Source organism: Octopus sinensis, linkage group LG20 (genome assembly GCF_006345805.1).
Source record: "Octopus sinensis linkage group LG20, ASM634580v1, whole genome shotgun sequence".
Lineage (NCBI taxonomy): Eukaryota > Metazoa > Mollusca > Cephalopoda > Octopoda > Octopodidae > Octopus > Octopus sinensis.
In genome coordinates this window covers 29,660,683-29,681,489 of record NC_043016.1, presented here as the reverse complement: position 1 = coordinate 29,681,489, position 20,807 = coordinate 29,660,683, and the positions used below count along the sequence as shown (strand labels likewise).

The following is a 20,807-nucleotide window of genomic DNA, read 5'->3' as shown; positions in this document are numbered from 1 at the left end:
GCACACTGTGCACCTGTTCAGGCACAAACATTTGATCACCATAAACAAATCATTTGTGCAAGTTGTTCTGCAAAAGCTGAATACTCATATGTTATCTTCAAAGGAAGAGTCCACCATGTGTGTGTGTGTGTGTGTGGTGTGTGTGTGTGTGCAATAAGCAACCCTTGGGGTTTGTTGTCTCAAAAGCTGCATAATGACCTCAACAGTGCCAGTCTCAAGTCAAAAACACCTAGTACACACTGCATTGTAGGGTAGTTGGTATTAGGAAGGGCATCCAGCCGTAGAAACCAAAGCAAAATACACACTGAGCTCAGTGCAGTCCTTAGACCCCAACAGATCATATCAACACATGCCAGCATGGAACATGGACATATGACGAGGGTGATGATGATGATGAAGATGATCATATATGTAATTGGATATGTATATAAATACATAACGCTTAGTAAAATCTAATACTTGTTCGGTAATTCAATAATCATTTCCGTATTGTGCTAAGAACAATACCAAATTATACTTTACTTTGCAAGAGCTAATTAAACTGATAGAAATTGCCAGGAGAAACTGATGAAAATGTTAGGTCTCAGACGGTAAACAAATTCACCGATACATTATCCAGCAAGACAACAATGCTGATGAAGATCATCATCATCATCATCATCATCATTTAGCGTCCGCTTTCCATGCTAGCATGGGTTGGACGGTTCAACTGGGGTCTGTGAAGCCAGAAGGCTGCATCAGGCCCAGTCTGATCTGGCAGTGTTTCTACGGCTGGATGCCCTTCCTAATGCCTACCACTCCGTGAGTGTAGTGGATGCTTTTTACATGCCACCCGCACAGGTGCCAGACGGAGATAATAATAATAATAATAATAATAATAATAATAATAATAATAATAAAAATAAAAATAATAATAATGCTTTTTACTAAAGGCACAAGGCCTGAAATTTTGAGGGAGGGGACTAGTTGATTATATTTACCCCATTACTCGACTGGTACTTAATTTTATTGACCCTCAAGAGGATGAAAGGCAAAGTCAGCCTCTGCAGAATTTGAACTCAGAACATAAATATGGGTAAAATAATAATAATGCTTTCTACTGAAGGCACAGGGCCTGAAATTTAGGGATGGGGACGAGTCAATTACACTGATCCCTATGTTTCACTGGTACTTAATTTATCAACCCTGAAAGGATGAAAGGCAAACTTGACCTCGGCAGAATTTGTACTAAGAATGTAGCAATGGTCGAAATACTGCTAAGCATTTCGCCCGGTGTGCTAACGATATTGCCAGCTTGCCACCTTAAATAACAATAATAATAATAATAATAATAATAATAATAACAATAACAATAATAATTTCTACTATAGGTACAAAGACTGGAAGCTTTGTAGGAAGGGAACTAGTCAATTATATCATCCCCAGAGCTGAACTGGTACCTATTTTATCGACTCGAAAAGGATGAAAGATAAGGGTGACCTTAGAACATAAACCCAGAAGAAGTGCCACTGAGCATTTTGTTTGGCATTGCTAACAATTCTGCCAGTTTGCCACCTTAATGATAATAATTAATGATAAATAACAATAATGATTGCTTCTGATTTAGGCACAAGTCCATCAATTTTGAGAGGAGGGGGTTAGTTGATCAACCTCAGTATTTGATTGGTACTTTATTTTTTATTTCAACTCCAAAGGGGTGAAAATGAAAACTGGGTTTGAACTCAGAATATTGTGTAATGCAACTTTATGTTGTAAAGCATTTTGTTCAACACTTTAACAATTCTGCCAATCTACTTCCCTTGCTCCTGATCATCGTCATCATCATCATCATCATTTAGCGTCCGTTTTCCATGCTAGCATGGGTTGGACGGTTCAACTGGGGTCTGGGGAGCCCGAAGGCTGCACCAGGCCAGTCAGATCTGGCAGTGTTTCTACAGCTGGATGCCCTTCCTAACGCCAACCACTCCGAGAGTGTAGTGGGTGATTTTATGTGCCACCGACACAGGTGCCAGACGAAGCTGGCGAACGACCACGCTCGGATGGTGTTTTTATGTGCCACCGACACAGGTGCCAGACGAGGCTGGCGAACGGCCACGCTCGGATGGTGTTTTTATGTGCCACCGACACAGGTGCCAGACGAGGCTGGCGAACGGACACGCTCGGATGGTGTTTTTTATGTGCCACCGACACAGGTGCCAGACGAGGCTGGCAGATGGCCACGCTCGGATGGTGTTTTTATGTGCCACCGACACAGGTGCCAGATGAGGCTGGCGAACGGCCACGATCGGATGGTTTTCTTGTGTGCCACCGGCACTGGTACCACAAATAATAATAATAATAATAATGCTTTCAAATTTTGGCACAAGGGCAGCAATTTAGGGCGGGTGGGGGTGGAGGGTGAGTCAATTACATTGACCCCAGTGTTCAACCTAAAGGATGAAAGGTAAAGTCAACATCAGCAGAATTTGAACTCAGAACACAGCAACAGGTGAAATACTGCTAAGCATTTCGTCCAGCATGCTAACAATTCTGTCAATAATAATAACAATAATCATCATCATCATCATCACCATCGTTTAGAGTCCGCTTTCCATGCTGGCATGGGTTGGACAGTGCAACTGGGATCTGGGAAGCCAGAAGGCTGCACCAGGCCCAGTCTGATCTGGCAATGTTTCTACGGCTGGATGCCCTTCCTAACGCCAACCACTCCATGAGTGTAGTGGGAGCTTTTTACGTGCCACCGGCACAGGTGCCAGACGAGGCTGACAAACGGCCACAATCGGATGGTGCTTTTTACGTGCCACCGGCACGGAGGCCAGGCGAGGCTGGCAACGGCCACGATCGGATGGTGCTTTTTACGTGCCACCGGCACAGAAGCCAGTCGGGGCAGCACTGGCAATGGCCACATTCGGATGGTTCTCTTATGTGCCACCAGCACTGGTATCACCGAATAATAATAATAATAATAATAAAAATAATAATAATAATAATAATAATAATAATAATAATAATAATGGTTTCAAATTTTGGCACAAGGCCAGCAAATTCAGGCATGAGAGTAAGTTGGCTACATTGACCTTAGTGCTCAACTGGTACTTATTTTATCAACCCTTAAACACTGCCTCCATGGCCTAATGCTAAAAAAATATTTTGACCAATGCTCTAATAATTCTGTGAATCAATAAGATTAATTAATTTTGTACATTGACACCAGACCAGAAATTTGTGGGAGGGAAACAGACAATTACATCAATTTCATCTAAGGATGACAGCCAAAGTTGATGTTGGCAGAATTTGAACTTGGGACCATAAAGATGGATGAAATGCCACTAAGCATTTTGTGCAGTGTGCTAACAATTTTGCCAGCTCACCCCTTTATAATAATGATAATAATAATAAGAAGAAGAACAACAACAACAACAACATCAGCGGAGTGAGTAGGGGATTAATAGAAGCATTAGAATATTGAACAGAATGAGCGTAGCACTCATTCCAACTCTTTACATTCTTAGTTCAAATCCTACAAAGATTAACTTTACCATTCATTCTCCTTCTGAGGTCAATAAAATAAAGTATGAGAATCAATGTAATTGTCTGTCCATCCACCCCCAACACACAAAAACACACAAATTTCTGATCTGGTGCTAAAGCACAAAATTATCATTATTGTTATTATTATTATTATTATTGATTGGCAGAATTATTAGAGCATTGATCAAAATATCTTATAGCATTAGCTTACACCATGATATATGGTATAGGCCATTGATGAAGTATTTAATTAAAATATCCATCTATTTATTATACTTAATGTACACACACATACTCAATAGTTACTGCAGTTTTTATCTTGAGATCTGTTATGGACTTGCCGCATCAAGAACAGAATAAATATCATGCAGAGTGACAAAAAATATATCTCAGCAGAGGCCAATAAGAATACTAGACATTTCAACCTTTTTGGACCTTTTCAATGGTGCATACTCACAGCCAACCACATAATTAAATGAGAATTCATCATTTCTGATATAGGAAAAAGAGAGTAAAACATTCACTGATGTTGCAAATAGCTGCCTAGTTGATTAAATATCCAGCATATGCAATTGAAGCAGAACTTATGTTCTAACTTTAAACACTGCCAAAATTGGCTTTGACATTTATACCTTCCAGGGTTGATAAAATAAAAATACCTGTTACCTACTGGGATCAATTTAACCTCAGCATGCTTAGGCGCAACATGGTGTTGTACGACTTTTCTCCCTTGCAGCTGTAAGCACATTGTGTTACATTGAGAAGGGAGACAATCAGTACGGCAACATGATGCATCTATAGCATGCTAAAGGTTAAATGACAAACCCACTTCCCCCAAAATTTGTGTCCTTGTATCTATGTCAATTACCCCACCCCTCAACTATACTCTCATATCATAAAATAGCTAGATAAAAAAAAAAAGTCTGATTCCCATATTCTTTCTGTAGTAATAAATGAAAGATCAATAGCCAATAAAAGATCCTTTGAGACATTGGAACAATCCTGATCCGAGATATTTATTTACCACCACCAACAACATAAAACATTTATGGTTCCACCAAAAGTGAATGTCAAACTTGTCAATAACATGCATATATGATTCTGTGTCTAACAACATGGCATAATAATAATAATAATAATAATGTGAGGTAGCGATATATGAGTTGAGGGATGAAGAATGGCTGTTGCTCTACCTGGATGAGGCAATGATGATGATGATGAACATGAATATATACTGGGGTGATGTATAGGGCTAATGATGTGGCTGTTATCATGTTTTCTTTTCAGTTGCGGTGTCATTGGTTTGCCTTTCAGGTCACAATTTTCTCGATCCATGCCATCTGTGCCAGACACTTTCAATAAATTTTCTAAAAACGGGGAAAACATAAAGTCACAAAATTAAAAGGAAATAATAATGTTAATCAAAAGTAATAATGGTAATAATAATCTTTGAAATTCTTTGCCTCCTGTAGTAGGTTCTCAGAAATAAATTTTCGTTCATCCATTCAGATTCACTGATGATACTAACATCTAATTGGTCTCTCAAGTGATAAATAATCTTTATATATATATATGTATATATATATATATATTAAATGGAACAATCTGCCACTTTAAGACATTGTAAAAATTATAAGTGTGTGCGTGTGTGTGTGATTTGTTAGGAGCTTCAACAATATCAAGGGCAATAACTCTGCAGCTTTCATCAATAATACACATTCCATCAATGAAGGAGCCAACAAGAAAACGTCTATGAAGTCACTGAAAATGCTAGAAATGGTTGTGAAATTTTCACCTAAAAATTACACTCTTACACTATCACTAACTTAAAAAGAAAAAACAGAATTAACACACTGGATAACAGAGTCCTAGATGTTGGAAAAGAAAACAGGAGGGGCACGGGTAAAAGCTGAAACACCTCTGTAATTATTGATCTGCTTAACACTTTAGTATTCACATTATTCTGTCAAAAGTAATACTTTGAGATTTTGAGAAGGTAACTGCTAATGTTTTACAATGATATTGTAGGGTTGGTGTGAGAGGCCAGATCTGGCCAGTTTGAACATAAAACAGGTAGAATATTTTGGTTGGATATTGACAAGTCTCTTAACCCCTTGAGGATCATTGGGGCAATACAGCCATGCAGTGTATCAAGGGTGAGAAAGCCTGGCAGAGCCCATCCCTTTGTAGTGTTTTTCCTCAAGAACACAACACATCGTCCAGTCCAGGAATTGAAACCACAATCTTGCAATTGTGAGTCCGACACCCTAACCACTAAACCACGCACCTCCACTAGTTTAAAGGGTTAAAGTGGAATGACCTAAGATTAAACAACAGTTTTATTGATTTGGAAAGATCTCATTTAAAATTGATTTGAAGCCAAATATTAGGATTTTAGACAAATTACCTAGAAATAGTTTGTGTGTGTGTGTGTGTGTGTGTGTGTGTGTGTGTGTGTGTGTGTGTATACATGTGTGTGTGCATGTAGTTTTACTATCATGAGAAAGTGACTGAAGTTTTACTGGCACATAACCATTATCACTTAACATCCACTTTTCCATGCTTGCATGGGTCAGACAGAATTTGTTAAAGTGAATTTTGTATATATATATATATATTATGGATATACAAATAGGGGCAGGTGGAGCCGTGTAGTAAGAAGTTTGCTTCTCAATCTCATAGTTCTGGGTTCAATCCCACTGCATATTACCTTAGGCAAGGTATCTTCTACTATAGCCTCAGGTTGACCAAAGCCTTGCAAGAGAATTTGGTAGATGGAAATTGAAAGAAACATGAAGTATATGTGTGTGTGTGTCTTTAAGCCTGTGTTTGTCCCCCACTGGTGCTTGACGACCAGTGTTGGGTTGTTTACATCACATAACTTAGCAGTTCAGCAAAAGTTACTGATAGAATAAGTACCAGACTTTAAAAAAAAAAAGCACTGGGGTCAACCCGTTTAAGCAAAAATTCTTCAAGATGGTGTCCCAGCATGGTCGCAGTGTAATGATTGAAATAAGTGAAAGACATTATATATATGATGGATTTTCTCATCGTGAACAACAAATAAGGGTTCAGCGAAATAAAGCGGTAATCATGTTCTATGGACACAAATGTGTCTCTTGGGGCCGGCTGGTTTAAATGTCAGGCAGTTTTACCTGATTCAAGTCTTTGATTAAAGTGCAAATTACAGAGAAATATCTAAGAATTTAGAAACTAGGAATATGTGGGATTACAAATACTAAAAGACGACAAACCACTGATTCCGCTGTTGGGTGTGTCTATCAGAAGAACATTTCATACTTAACATGTTTAAACAAAGAAATAATGTTGGAGTTAGTCAGTCTCTCACACACACAGAATAAGTTTTTAAAAAAAACATACAAATCAATAAATAAAGCAGAAAAAGAAATATTCCAGAAATTTACATCAAAGAATTTTTACATGTCAACAAATGTCAAAGCTGGTTCCAAAGGCTAGAAATGGTAATTTCAATTTGACAGAGTATTTCGAGCTCTTATCGATATCATTAACTCAATTGAAAAGATGCAAATCCTTTGATACAGAGTTCATACAAGCAACAAGGGAACAACAATGCTTCGATAAATGTCAAATATATGTTATACACTAAAGTACACACTCACACACATTTGGTTATGCACTATTGAACAAGACAAAGTTATCTAAACTCTATAGTGTGTGTGTGGACAGGCAATTGACAAAAGACATCAGAGAGTCAGAATCATTACTTTCTGGTAATCGTTCAACTTCTCTATGCTCCAAGTTCAAATCTTACCAAGGCCAACTTTTTCATCCTTTTGAAATCAATTCTTTTCTCTCTCTCTCTCTCTCTCTGCCTGTCTGACTTTCTCTTCTGCAAGAAATTGGCTGTGGTTAGATCTGGAGAGGAGGTGGGGAGAGGTTTCGCTATGTTTCAGAATGCCCACGGTACACTAAATATGTAGGTACCCTTACAGCATCAATTCAAGGTGAAGATGGATGCAAGGGTGTATATACACACACACATGCATGTATGCTCTGCTCTGCTCAACCAGACACAATAACATCATGCTTTGTAACACCTCATTTTTCTAAAGATATCCAAATCAGCTAAGGCTTAACAAGGCCTATTTTTGCAGAAAATAAACTAACAGAGGTAAAATATTGCCTTAAAAATTAACAGCAAGTAAATTACTTTAATTCTTTATTTTCTTAACTTTTGTCATTAAACAAATGACTACAACAGCTATAACGATAATGACTCATTAGTTTGCCTCGTGGTCTTGGTGGCCAAAATAGAAAAGGCAGTGATAAAGACATTTGAAAAACTAATAGTTGATGTGGTTAGTATTGAGTGGAATATGGAGTTACATTGGGAAAGGTTAAACAGTATTTTAGTAACGTTAATCACAAAGCATTGATGAAGCTTATAAAACGAAAGTTTATCTAAATTCTTTTCTACTATAGGCACAAGGCCTGAAATTTGGGGGGAAGGAAGCCAGTTGATTAGATCGACCCCAGTATGTAACTGGTACTTAATTTATCAACCCTGAAAGGATGAAAGGCAAAGTCGACCTCAGCAGAATTTGAACTCTGAACATAACGGCAGACGAAATACTGCTAAGCATTTCGCCCGGCATGCTAACGTTTCTACCAGCTCGCTGCCTTAAAGTTTCTCTAAATTAGAGGATGTCTGACTTCCAAGAAGCTATTATCTCCCTTTATATTCACACACAGACATGCATGGCTGAGTGGCAGTTTGGGCAGGTGTCTATAGCCTCAGTCTGACCAAAGCCTAGCAAGCTTGCCTTGACTTCGTATGACAGTGTTACCATTGTGTAAGCAGTGTTCTTTTGTTTCCAATCTACCATGAAAATATGTCTGGTTATGGGGGAAATATTATTTACTTGGAAACAGGTGAAGGTTGGCAACAGGAAAGGCATCCAGCTGCACATAAATTGCCTCGAAAAATTCCGACCAACCCATTCCAGCATGGAAAAGTGTAGGTTAAAAATGATGATGATTAATATCTATCTATATATATATATATATATATATATATATATATACTACTTGTTTCAGTCATTAGACTGTGGCCATGTTGAGGTGCCACTTTGAAGAATTCTAGCTGAACTGAACCTGGTGCTTATTTTTTTTTGTAAAGCCTGGTACTTATTCTATCAGTCCCTTTTGTTGAACTGCTAAGTTATGGGGGTCATAACCACACCAACACTTGTTGTCAAATAGTGGAGGAGAACAAACACATACATGAAGACACACACACACACACGACAGGTTTCTTTCAGTTTCCATCTACCAAATCCACTAACAAGGCTTTGGTCAGCCTGAGGCTTTAGTAGATGACACTTGTCGAGGATGCTACATAATGGGACTGAACCTGGATCCATATATTTGGGAAGTGAACTTCTTACCACACAGCCATACCTATGCTATATGTCATTTCTATAGCCATGTATCAATCCATACCTTGTGAAACTATCTGGAAGCTTTTAGGTAGGTGGATTGGTACCTGCAATTCAACAGGTATAGTCTTGTCACAGACTGTGTCACATACATTAAAGGTACATATGTTGAATGAGACCTTTAAAGACTGAAGTGGAGAAGGGTTCCATGACAACAGCAGTCACGCACAGGTCAGTCAATCCTAAGAAATGGATGAAAGCTTCCATTCCATGAAAGGAGCCAGATCCGTCGCCATGCAAATGTCTGTGGAATATTCAGCCACCTATATATTAACTGAATGAACCCTGCATTCCAGTTGATTGAGCAGCTGTACAGTTGTGGCTAGAAATTCTGACAGAAATTGTGTGTATGTGTGTGTGTGGGTGTGCATGTGTATGCATGGTGCACGCATATTAAACTTACATGCAGTGTTTTAATTTATAAGTCATTGTACAATTCTAGCAGGAGATAGAAATGTTAGATGAAGTGATGAGGAAGGAAAAATAGAAAGGGTTGTTATAGAAAGAGGTTAGCATGTATGAGAGGGGATAAATAGGGATCCAGGGTAGACCTGATTAATTAATGTCTTGATAAGTTTCATATCCTAAGGTACTCCTGCTTGCCAGCCTATGATAAATAATGCCTTGATAAACTTCCTATCTGAATAATTCTTTAGAAGAAAAATCAATTAGCAGACCACTTTATTTTCCTTCTTCTTGTTAAGTTTCCAGTCAGCTCTCATCAAACAAACCAATGAGCACAGGTATTCTAGTCATAACCACCTCTTCTTTTATACATTGTATAATGTGTCCTTTTTAAAGAAGTAATTTAAACGAGATTCAATCAGTTTCTAATCGGTGGTGATACTATTTATTAACTATGAAAATACTGTTTATTAGCTATGATGATATTGTTTATTAACTGTGACAATTAGCTATGACAATACTAGCTAGGCACAGGCATGGCTGTGTGGTAAGAAGCTTGCTTCCCAACCACATGGTTCAGGGTTCAGTTCCACTGGGTGGCACCTTGTGCAAGTATCTTCTGCTATAGCCTTGGGCCAACCAAAGCTTTGTGAAAAGATTTGGTAGATGCAAACTGAAAGAAGCCCATCACATGTATATATATATATATGTATATATATATCCGTCCAACCCATGCCAGCATGAAAAAGAGATGTTAAATGATGATGATGATATATATGTGTGTGTGTGTGTTTGTATATCTGTGTTTGATAACCAATGTTGGTGTATTTATGTCCCTGTAACTTAGCGGTCTGGTAAAAAGAGACCAATAGAATAAGTACTAGGCTTCCAAAGAATAAGTCCTAGGGTTGATTTCTTTGACTAAAGGCAGTGCACCCACACGGCTACAGTCAAATGACTGAAACAAGTAAAAGAACACTGTTTTCTTAGTTAAGGTGATACTGTTTATTAACTGTGAAAATACTGTTTAATAGCTAAGATGATGTGGAAGCATTTGGCTTAATGATTAGGATGTTGAACTCATAATCATAAGATTGTGGTTTCAATTCCTGAACCAAGCGGCATGTTGTGTTCTTGAGCAAAACACTTCATTTCATGTTAATCCAGTCCACTCAGCAGGCAAAAGTGAGTAATCCTGTGAGGGACTGTCATCCTGTCCAGGTGGGGGATTTTATATACCTTGAAAACTAGGAAACCAGCCCTATGAGGCTAGATGACTCAGAAAGGATCTTTATCCTTATCCTAATCAGTGGAGCAGCTATGTGCAGGCTTGATGCGTTGGTAGTATTGGTAAGGTTGTCCTCTTAGCAGATAAGACACAGTAGCACTTTAAAGTCAGGGGTAACTGGACATGTTTTCGAGTAAACAGTAAACTAATATCAACTGAAGACTAGAACATCAGATTAATGTTTGGATTAAATATAGAATTATTAAGATAACAGACTTACTTTTCAGTCATAAATAACTTTTTAATGACAGTTACTTGCACTTTATATTACCAATAGTTTTCTGATGTTTCTATTTCATTACCACATGAATATAGTCGAGAGACCCATAGCCATTGAAACAGATTGTGTAATGATGTAGTAAGATTGTGTAAGCCATAAAATTGTATATTGATGTAATATATCTAGGCCAATGAAATATATACATTAGCTCTTTAGCATTCAGATTACTCTATCAAATGTAACGTTTATATATTCACATTGTTTTGAATTGATCCTGCATTATCTTGTAACTTCAAAATTTGTGTGAGGGGTGGGGGGTGATGGCCAATTACATCAACCTCAGCATTTAATTGGTACTTATTTTATTGTTCCTTAAAGGATAAACAACAAAGAAAACCTTGGGAAAATTCCAGCTCGGAACATAGAGCTGGTAAAAAATGCAGCAAAGTATTTTGTCTGGTGTGATAACGATTCCACCAGTTATCCAATTTTTTCATCATCTATGATAATAAAAGCGAAATTCTGTGTCTGGGACCCCTGTATCTCAGTCTACATTTGCTCTACAAAGGCATATTATACTTTTTTGGGAATCAGGATGATCCCAGGATTGAAAATCTGCCTTTCATTTGGTTCTGAACATCCAGTATTGGGATCTGATTTAAAAGCATTTGGGTTGCTATTTCTAGCAGGTAAAGCATGGCTGATTCATGCTATCTTGGTTGGCATTTGTCAGATGATGTCAGAGATCAAAAGAGAGACAAATGATATTCACTTTGTTAATTTCATGTCAAGAAAAGAACTTTGGAACAAATTGGCCAACAGTTGGAATTTTACTTGAGACTGGCACAATAGAATGATTGCATTACAGAATTAATTCTCATCCATCTTTTAACTTCTGATCAAACACCACCAGGGCACATAGATGTACCACTAGTCATTATAGACGTATTATAGTCATGCTTATTAGCTCTCTTTAGTTCTGGGCTGCAGGTCTAATTAGCCCTCCGCAGGAGCTAGCTTAAAAATCCGCATGGTGCGTGGCTTTTAAGCTAGTGATACTAATAAAAATGTTAAACAACATGTTATAAACATGAATCTGGGGCAATAATGATCAATAGACTAAAAGATAGGGCTTAAATCACAAATTTATAGCCTGCCATGTGATTGCTTTACTGCTTACACAACATTCTATTCTAAATAAGATACTACATATTATTCTAATTAAATGTTTATTTTATCTTCACAAGATAATCTACCCAGGTAGGTGATACGGACAAAGTAAAAGACCACCCTGCTATTGTTTGATGTTTGTGATGAATCAAACAATTAATTAACATTTATTTTATGTGATATTAGATATTATAAACTAATTAGCTCTCTTTAGTTTTAGTGGGTCTGTTTATCTTTTCTATCAAAATCAAATTGATATTGTAGAGTGGGGAGCATGGATTCATGGTTGATAAATACATTTTGCAAACACAGGGTTCTGTGTGGCATTTTGGATAATTGAAGTTTGGTAAATAATAAAGGCTGTGTGTAAACCCATCATTGTGTGTGTGTGAGAGAGAGAGAGAGAGAGAGAGGAATGGTCAAACAAAACCAGTGCACAGAACAACTGCTGCTTGACTTACATCCTTTGGCACCAAGATCAAGTTTGCCCTTCTCCTCCTCTCGCAAGACCAACCATAGACTTAAAAGTACCAGACACAGTAATGGGTGTGACAATATTGATAAAAATCATCGCAGGCTCTACCCAAAGATGATGATGGTGTGGTGATGGAAGATGATGATGATGGTGGTAGTGGTGGTGGTGACAAAGGTAGCGGTGATGAAGAAGCAAAAGAAGTGGTGGTACGGGTGCTGATGGTGCTGTAACTCAGCATGGTATTTTGTTGGTGAAGGAGGTGGGGATAGTGCGATACAAAATATGAAAGGAATCTTAACATATTTCAACTATCTTTTCTCCTCTTTTTCTTTTTTTTCGTTTTTATTTTTTGGCGGGGAGGGTGGTTAATAAATATCAAAAATTAAAATAAATATTTTTAATATTACAACATTAAGAACATAGAATTTAAGTGAAATGTAACTGAGAACCATAGAGAATTCCATGAGTGCGATTAATATTATATAAGTATAAGCATTGTAACATTAAAGAATTATAACATTACCATTTCTGTTACCATATTTCTTTTAAAATATACTGCTTTTGTTTCAATTAATTTTGAAATTAATGAGGAATTTGCTAAACTCTGTCATGAAGTTAGTGACTGGAACATGAATTAAAATTTTGATGGAAGATTTTTTTTTATTATTTTAGATTCATTTAAAATGTAAAGTTTGTGTCATAAAACCAGGTGTGGTTTCAGTTGGATTGGTACCAAACGAATTAAAAGAGTATATCAGGTACTAAGGACCTTCTCTAAAAGAACCAGATGTTAACATGCTAATATTAAATAAGTTAGACAACAGCAAACAAGCTTGGTTTGACATAACAGGAAAAATTGACAAAAATATTTCCCAAGACAGAGACACATAGCATAAAGATTAATGTCATACTGCCATATATTGCATTGTAATATGTCTCTACTCGCTGGCATATTAACAACAATGCTGTACCATTATATACAAACATAAATACCTCTGATGACCTAAAAGTCTTTTATAAGTCAGTATTTGGCTCTGATTTCAAAATGTGAAATTGATACATGCTAAATAATTCCCTAGATGAGTGATAGATCGTTTTTCGGGTAGCATTCCCATGTTATCTAGTATTGTTTGGTTTTCTGGTTCAAGTCTCTATTCATACTGACAGCCAAGTAAACTGCAGCAATGTAGAATATAGTGTTCTGTCGAGAAATAACAAAACATTAACAGTAATTTTGAACCAACGATGTATAAGTGCACAGTTCAATTGTTTATCCATATCTACATTAGATACAGAACTGAAACAGCCATGGAGTTAGTAACAAACTTTATCCTCAAAGAAAGAGCCAATAGTTGGGCAGAGCTCTTCAAACTTCTACAAGATTTCTTTGTTATATCGGAGTGGTACTGAAAGGCCTACACTAATTTGATGCATTCTAAAAGGGTTCAGAACTCAAACATTTGAGTTGATAAAAGTTGATAAAAAAAAAATCAGTCAAGTACTAGGATCAATGGCATCAACTAACCCACTCCCTCAAAATTGTTGGCCTTATGCCAAAATCAGCAACAACAGCAACAGAAGAGCTATCCCCCAAAACTGCTCTATTGGGGACAACAAGGATTTTGAAATTGATACTTGGGTGTTAAGTATCTTCCATAATACTTAACATCTAGGTACCAAGTCTTATAATTTGTGAAATAAGACCCTGAGAGACCCTGTGAGATCTTTGACAACAGGATGCGGTCTGCTCTCACAAAATTACCTAGGAAAAGTGAGATCGAGAGCTCTGAGAAGTAAAATAATAATAATAATAATAATAATAATAATAATAATAATAAGGTAGAGAGCTGGCAGAAATGTTAGCACACCGGGCAAAATGCTTAGCGGCATTTTGTCTGTCTTTACATTCTGAGTTCAAATTCTGCCAAGTTTGACTTTGCCTTTCATCCTTTCAGGGTTGATAAATTAAGTACCAGTTGTGTATTGGGGTTGATCTAATCGACTGGACCCCTTCCCCAAAATTTAGGGCCTTGTGCCTAGAGTAGAAAATAATAATAATAATAATGTCAGGATGGTCCTAAATATATGAGCTGAACTCTCAGGATAGAATTGCACTCCCTGGTGGTACCAGTTGTCTATAGACTTAATGTCATCAACTGGAATCTGAATGATCTCCAGCATATGGACATAAAGATCAGGAAACTGTTGACACTAAACAGGATACACCACCCAAAATCATCTGTCCACAGATTCTATCTCCCACGAAAGGAAGGCAGGAAAGGCTTAATCTAGCTTAAAACATCCTACAAAACGACCACAATAGAACTCCAAGTGTACATCCAAAGTAACACTGACTGGATGATAGAGCCAGTAAAGTAACATGAAAAGAGTAAGAAACTACATTCAATCTCGAAAGAGGCATCTAAATACAGGCAAGAGCTTAACCTCCTTGATTATGATGACGATAAGGACATAGCACCCACTAAGGGAGCAAAATAGTGTAAAACAAAAGCCTGAAGGAAATATCAAGACTGTGGCAAGAAAAACCTAAATGAGCTGGAGAAGCTGGTGTAGATATGAGAAGAACCCATCAGTGACTGCAGAGTGTTGGTTTGGAAGTTGAAACAGAAGGATTTATTCTGGCAGCACAAGATCAGAGTCTCCTCACCTAAAAACTATCAAGCTAATATCACACACAATGAGGTAGACACAAACGTGTAGACTCTGCAATGACAAACTTAAGAGTATTGTCCACATTGTTGCCAGTTACTCAGTCCTTGCTCCTACAGAATATAAACCGGGGATGATTGAGTTGGCCAATGCTAGCACTGGGGAATGTGCTGTCACTATGATATCCCATACACTAAGAACAGGTATGAACACCATCCAGAGCCAGTCACTGAGGGAGAGAATGTTACCATCCTATGGGATTATGAGACATACAGACAGGAAAATAAATGATAACAGACCACATATCATCATCAAAGACCTAAGACAAAAAACATGCCTGATAGAAATATCCAGCAAAGGAATTTGAAAAACTATCGAAATGTAAGGACTTTGAGATTGAGATATCTAGGGTGTGGCAATTAAAAACCAAACCCATCCCTGTTATTATAGGTGCCCTGGAATGTTCAAGAAAGGTACTGACAAGTTTTTTGACCAGATCTCTGGGAAACCAACAATCTATGCGACACAAAAAAGTGTGTTGACATCAACCACCCACATTCTCAGGTAGCTTTTCTCTATCTAATGCCTTAGGCCATTGGTTGAGGTCAGGTCAGAAGATGAACTAAAATGCAAATCAATCAGAAAATAATAATGGTTTCAAATTTTGGCACAAGGCCAGAAATTTTGGGGAGGGGTAGATCAATTACATCAACCCCAATGTTCAACTGGTACTTATTTAATCAACTCCAAAGGGATGAAAGGCAAAGTAGACCCTGGCAGAATTTGAACTCAGAACACAAAGACAGATGAAATGCTGCTAAGCATTTTGCCTAACATACTAACAATTCTGCCAACTCAATCCTTTTCACTTTAGGCACAAGGTCTGAAATTTGGTGGGAGGAGCTCATCAACTCCAGTGTTCAACTGGCACTTACTTTATTGATCCCAAAAAGATGATAAGTAAAGTCAACCTCGGAGGAATTTGAACCCAGAATGTAAAACCCAGAAGAAATGCTGCTGAGCATTTTTTCCAGTGTGCTAACGATCCTGCCAGTTTGCCATCTTAACAACAAAATGCCTGTACATTTAATAACTCACTTCAAAATGCATTATAATTAATTTTTTTTGTAATTAATAAGCTTTTGATTTTCTTAATTTATGATGACATGAAAATAATTTTCTACATCAAGAAAAATTGTGACAACTTACCCAGAACTTCCAGGCGGTCTTTGGCCATAACAAGGTTAGTTGACATTTTATCTTTCAACCGTTTGGCACGGTCCCAGGCATCTCCTGTGAGTAAAAAAATACATCAAGAAAAGTGAAAATAAAAAGAAGTATATGAAATTGTATCATCACTATTAAGTCATTGAAAAAAAAAATTTGGAAAATTCTTCAGTAAATTTGAAAAAACAAAATTCAATAGTGCTCTACACCTTATCTTCCAAGTATATAAAGCTCCTGCCTCCCCAGTCAGGGTTTGTAGTCTTGCACATTTCATGCCAACCTCACTAGTGCTGGTACCATGGTAAAAGCTACACAGTACATGCTGTAAAGTGTTTGGTATTAGGAAGGGCATCTGGCCATAGAAACCATACCAAAGCAGACACTGGAGTATGATACAGTCCTTGATTTCAATGTACCCTGTCAAACCACCCAACCCATGTCAGCCTGGAACATGGACATTAAATGATGATGACAATGATGATGCTTGTTGTTACACTAGGATTATTAAGGTAGTGAACCACAAAGTCTTAAGTTCAAATTTTACCACAAAATTACCTGTGCTATTGTCACTAACCCTGGCTCAACAGACAGGCTCCATTTCAGCGTCACATCCGAATGGTTGACATTAAAGAAAAATAACAGATTTCTTTATAAAAACAATTGCTCCAAGACACAAATGGCCAAATATTCCAATAATGATAATATCCTTGCTAGTGTGGATAACTAGTTGCAAAACTACATACCACTATCATCATCATCATTTGATGCTTGTTTCCCATGCTGGTATAGGTTGAAAGATCTTATGAATTGGGGGCTGCATCATGCATGGTTTCTAAGGCTGGATGTCCATCTTGACATCAGAAACTATGCAGAGTGTACAGAATGCACGTTTTTTTCTCTTCTTTTCTTTTTTCTTCATTAGTGAATAGTGCCTTGTGATTTGCAAGACCTAGAGTGACCCCTAAGGGAGACAGAGGAGAGGGTGTAATGTCTAGGCAGGGTGATAAGAGAGAGTAAGTAAGATGAGAGGAGCAGAGTTATTGCGATAGAGTGGTAGCAGAGAGAGTAATAGAGTAGTAGACTAGGCGTGAAGTGGAGGAGAGCATGTGGCTTAAAACATGGGAAAAAGGAGTCAGTGAAAAGGGTTGTTAAGAAAAGATGAGGACAGAGAGGAAAGGTGTTAGGGTAGGTTATGTAGTGAAAGACCTAAGGTTATCTTACGTCATAAAGGCAAGCATGGATGGAAGACATGGGGTAAAGGGATAGGAAGGGAGCAATAGACAGGGTAGAGATGAATCATGTGAGAGCCATCAAAGGAAAGAGAGGTGAGGTGGATCATGGAAATAGGCCAGAGGAGGAGGAGGAGGAGAAGGAGTAAAAACAAGAAGGTGCAGAGGAATGCAGAAAGGTATGAGAAGGCAGTGAGAGAAAATGATAGAGGGTTGAGGGGAAGTGGGCAAGTGCTATGAGAGTAATAATGGGGAAAGAGTGGTCGGAGGGTATCGGAGATAAAGGAGGAGGGGAAGAGCAGTGTGTGATGCAAAGAAAGAAAGTATCCAAGAAATAAGGAAGGCTGTGGAGAAAGGATGGTGAAAGAGGGGTTGAAGGAATCTGTAGGTTTAAAGAATCTACAATTCTTATATTAATCCTTTAGTGTTTAAACCAGCTATGCCAAGCCCTTGTTTTATGTTCAAACCAGCCAGATCTAACCCCTTGCATATATCCTACATCATTCTAAAAATAAACAATTATGTAACTAAAATTTTGAAGCTATGAGATAATACCTAATTAATTGAAGACGATGTGAATAAATAAGCATTACATTTGTCAGAGTAATCTGAATGCTAAAGGGTTAATTATCTTTGACATGACACAAGGTAAATTTTTTTTATATATTTGGAAAGAAATACATATTTCTTTACTACCCACAAGGGGCTAAACATAGAGGGGACAAACAAGGACAGACATAGGTATTATGTCGATTACATCGACCCCAGTGCGTAACTGGTACTTAATTTATCGACCCCGAAAGGATGAAAGGCAAAGTCGACCTCGGCGGAATTTGAACTCACCTGAATCCACTCCAATATACTACAGTGACGGATTCAATCAGTAGGAAACTAAAGAGGAAGTCTCTCATGATATATGCTAAATCTTTCAAATTACATTCTATAATCTTTAAAAAGAATACAGTGAAGGAGGATGTCTGAGAACACAGGATGGTCACAGCTGAAGCATTTACAAACATAGGTATGATCTGGAGTTAATGATATTATCTAAACAAATCTCCCCCAGCATGAACATGGTCAAAAGGATGGAACTTAGAAAAAACACTGAAATATTAACCATGAAGCATGGAAGGCCCCAAGTTGACTTCATTAAAATTTGAACTGAGAACCTGAAGGAACAAAGTATATACTGTAAGGCCTCTTGCATATCAATATTTCTGTCACCTTGTTTATGTATAGCTTATATTAAATGAATATAATAAAGGTGGTGAGGTGACAAAATCATTAGCATGCCAGACAAAATGCTTAGCGGCATTTCATCCATTTTTACATTCTAAGTTCAAATTCTGCTGAGGTCAGCTCTGCCTGTCATTCTCTTAGAATCAATGAAATAACTATCAGTTGAACACTGAAGTTGATGTAAATTGACTAGTATCCACCTCTAAAAAATTTCAGGTGTTGAACCTCAGTAGAAAGGATTAACTCTTTTGAGACCACCCCAGGTTCGATGACACAAACTTACTGTCTTAAAGTGGTCTAAATTATAATCTATTAGAATTATACGTTAATTTATTCCAGTTATCAGCTCAATAATGAGAGTTATATTACCAAATTCTCCATTTTAAAATTTAATTGAAACAAAAGCATTATATGTCATCAGAAATATAGTAACAAAAAGTTAATGAATAAAAAGCGATTTTTACTTTTGACTTATTCATTCTAATCTACCCAAATACTTCAATATTTTATAGGCAAAATATAAACATTAACCCAAGAGCATTTAAATTGGCCATATCCGGCCAAAAAATTGACCTGTTTTATCTTCAAACACTTACTCTACAATGTTATTCCAGAAGTAAACAATTGTGTCATTGAAATCTCAAAGCTACAAAGTAATGTGTGAAAAATTCAAAACAAAGCGAGTAAATAAGCATTACATTTCACAGAGGAATCTTGAATGCTAAAGGGTTAAGCCAGCCATATCCAACCAAAATATTCTACCTGCTTTATCTTCAAACTGACTAGATCTGGCCTCTCACACTTCCCCTGCAATATTATTCTAAAAGTAAACAATCACTTCATTGAAATCTCAAAGCTATGGGATAGTGTATGATTAATTCAAAGAGTGGATAAATAAATAACCATTATATTTGACAGAGTAATTTGAATGATAAAAGGTTAAATACTTTGTTTTAACTCTTCTGATACAAATCTGCCCGAAAACACTGTTGGCTCTATGACTTAAATCTCCTGCTTTAAAGTAATCTAACAATTAAAGTGATCTTCTATTAAATTCCATATTAACTTATGTTACAAATGCCAGCTTAAAAACAACAGAATTATTTTACTAAATTCTTCATTATTTAAAAAAATTATTTTAAACAAAAGATGTGTATTTCTACAGACATACAGTCATAAGAGGGTTGATATATTAATGGCATATCCAGGATTCCTCTACAGACAATATTTCAAGAGAAAAATGGAGATTGCCTTCTAGTCACTGTTAATATGTACAATCAATATGTGTCTCTCTTTCTCTGCATGTGTGTGTGTGTGTGTCTCCAACCCTCATCTGTTTCCAAGTAATAATTTCCCATGGCTGAGTATGTTTTCACAGAATAATGAAAATTAGTGACACTGCATGTATGGTGGTGACACTCCTTTACAATTATCATGCAAGGTCAGGATAAGGTGATACACACATGCACATGCACACGCGCGCATACACACACACACATACACATATGCACGCACATCTGATGGTCTACTTTCAGTTTCCATCTACCAAATCTACCAACAAAGTTTTGATCAGTCCAGTCTTAATCAGAGAAAAGACTTGTCCAAGGAACCCATCAAGTAGGACTGAACCTGAAACCATGTGGTATGGAGGCAAACTTCTTAACCACTAAGCAACATGTAACTACAAGAATATCCAGCATTACCTAAGAATTAAAGCATTCTGTTGTTGACCAATTAGCAGAATTTAAACAATAGTTAATCTGCATAAAATTATTATTAAACACTTTGTTTATATTATTTCCAACAGATTTTATTTTCCAGTTCTAAAAATTTTATTTGTGTTTCATTAATTTGATAATTTACTATAAATGAA

The 20,807-nt window shown here is 37.1% G+C and overlaps 1 protein-coding gene across 1 annotated transcript in view; it reads right to left on the bottom strand.

Annotated features, from left to right (window-relative positions):
* Positions 1-20,807, bottom strand: part of LOC115222555 (spastin) — a 108,616-nt gene that overhangs the window by 26,720 nt on the left and 61,089 nt on the right. Inside the window, exons 3-4 of the mRNA XM_029792821.2 lie at positions 16,449-16,532; positions 4,725-4,898 (exon numbers count right to left, since the gene is read on the bottom strand). Of these exons, the coding sequence (XP_029648681.2) occupies positions 4,725-4,898; positions 16,449-16,532 (258 nt within the window). The remainder of the gene's footprint in view (positions 1-4,724; positions 4,899-16,448; positions 16,533-20,807) is intronic.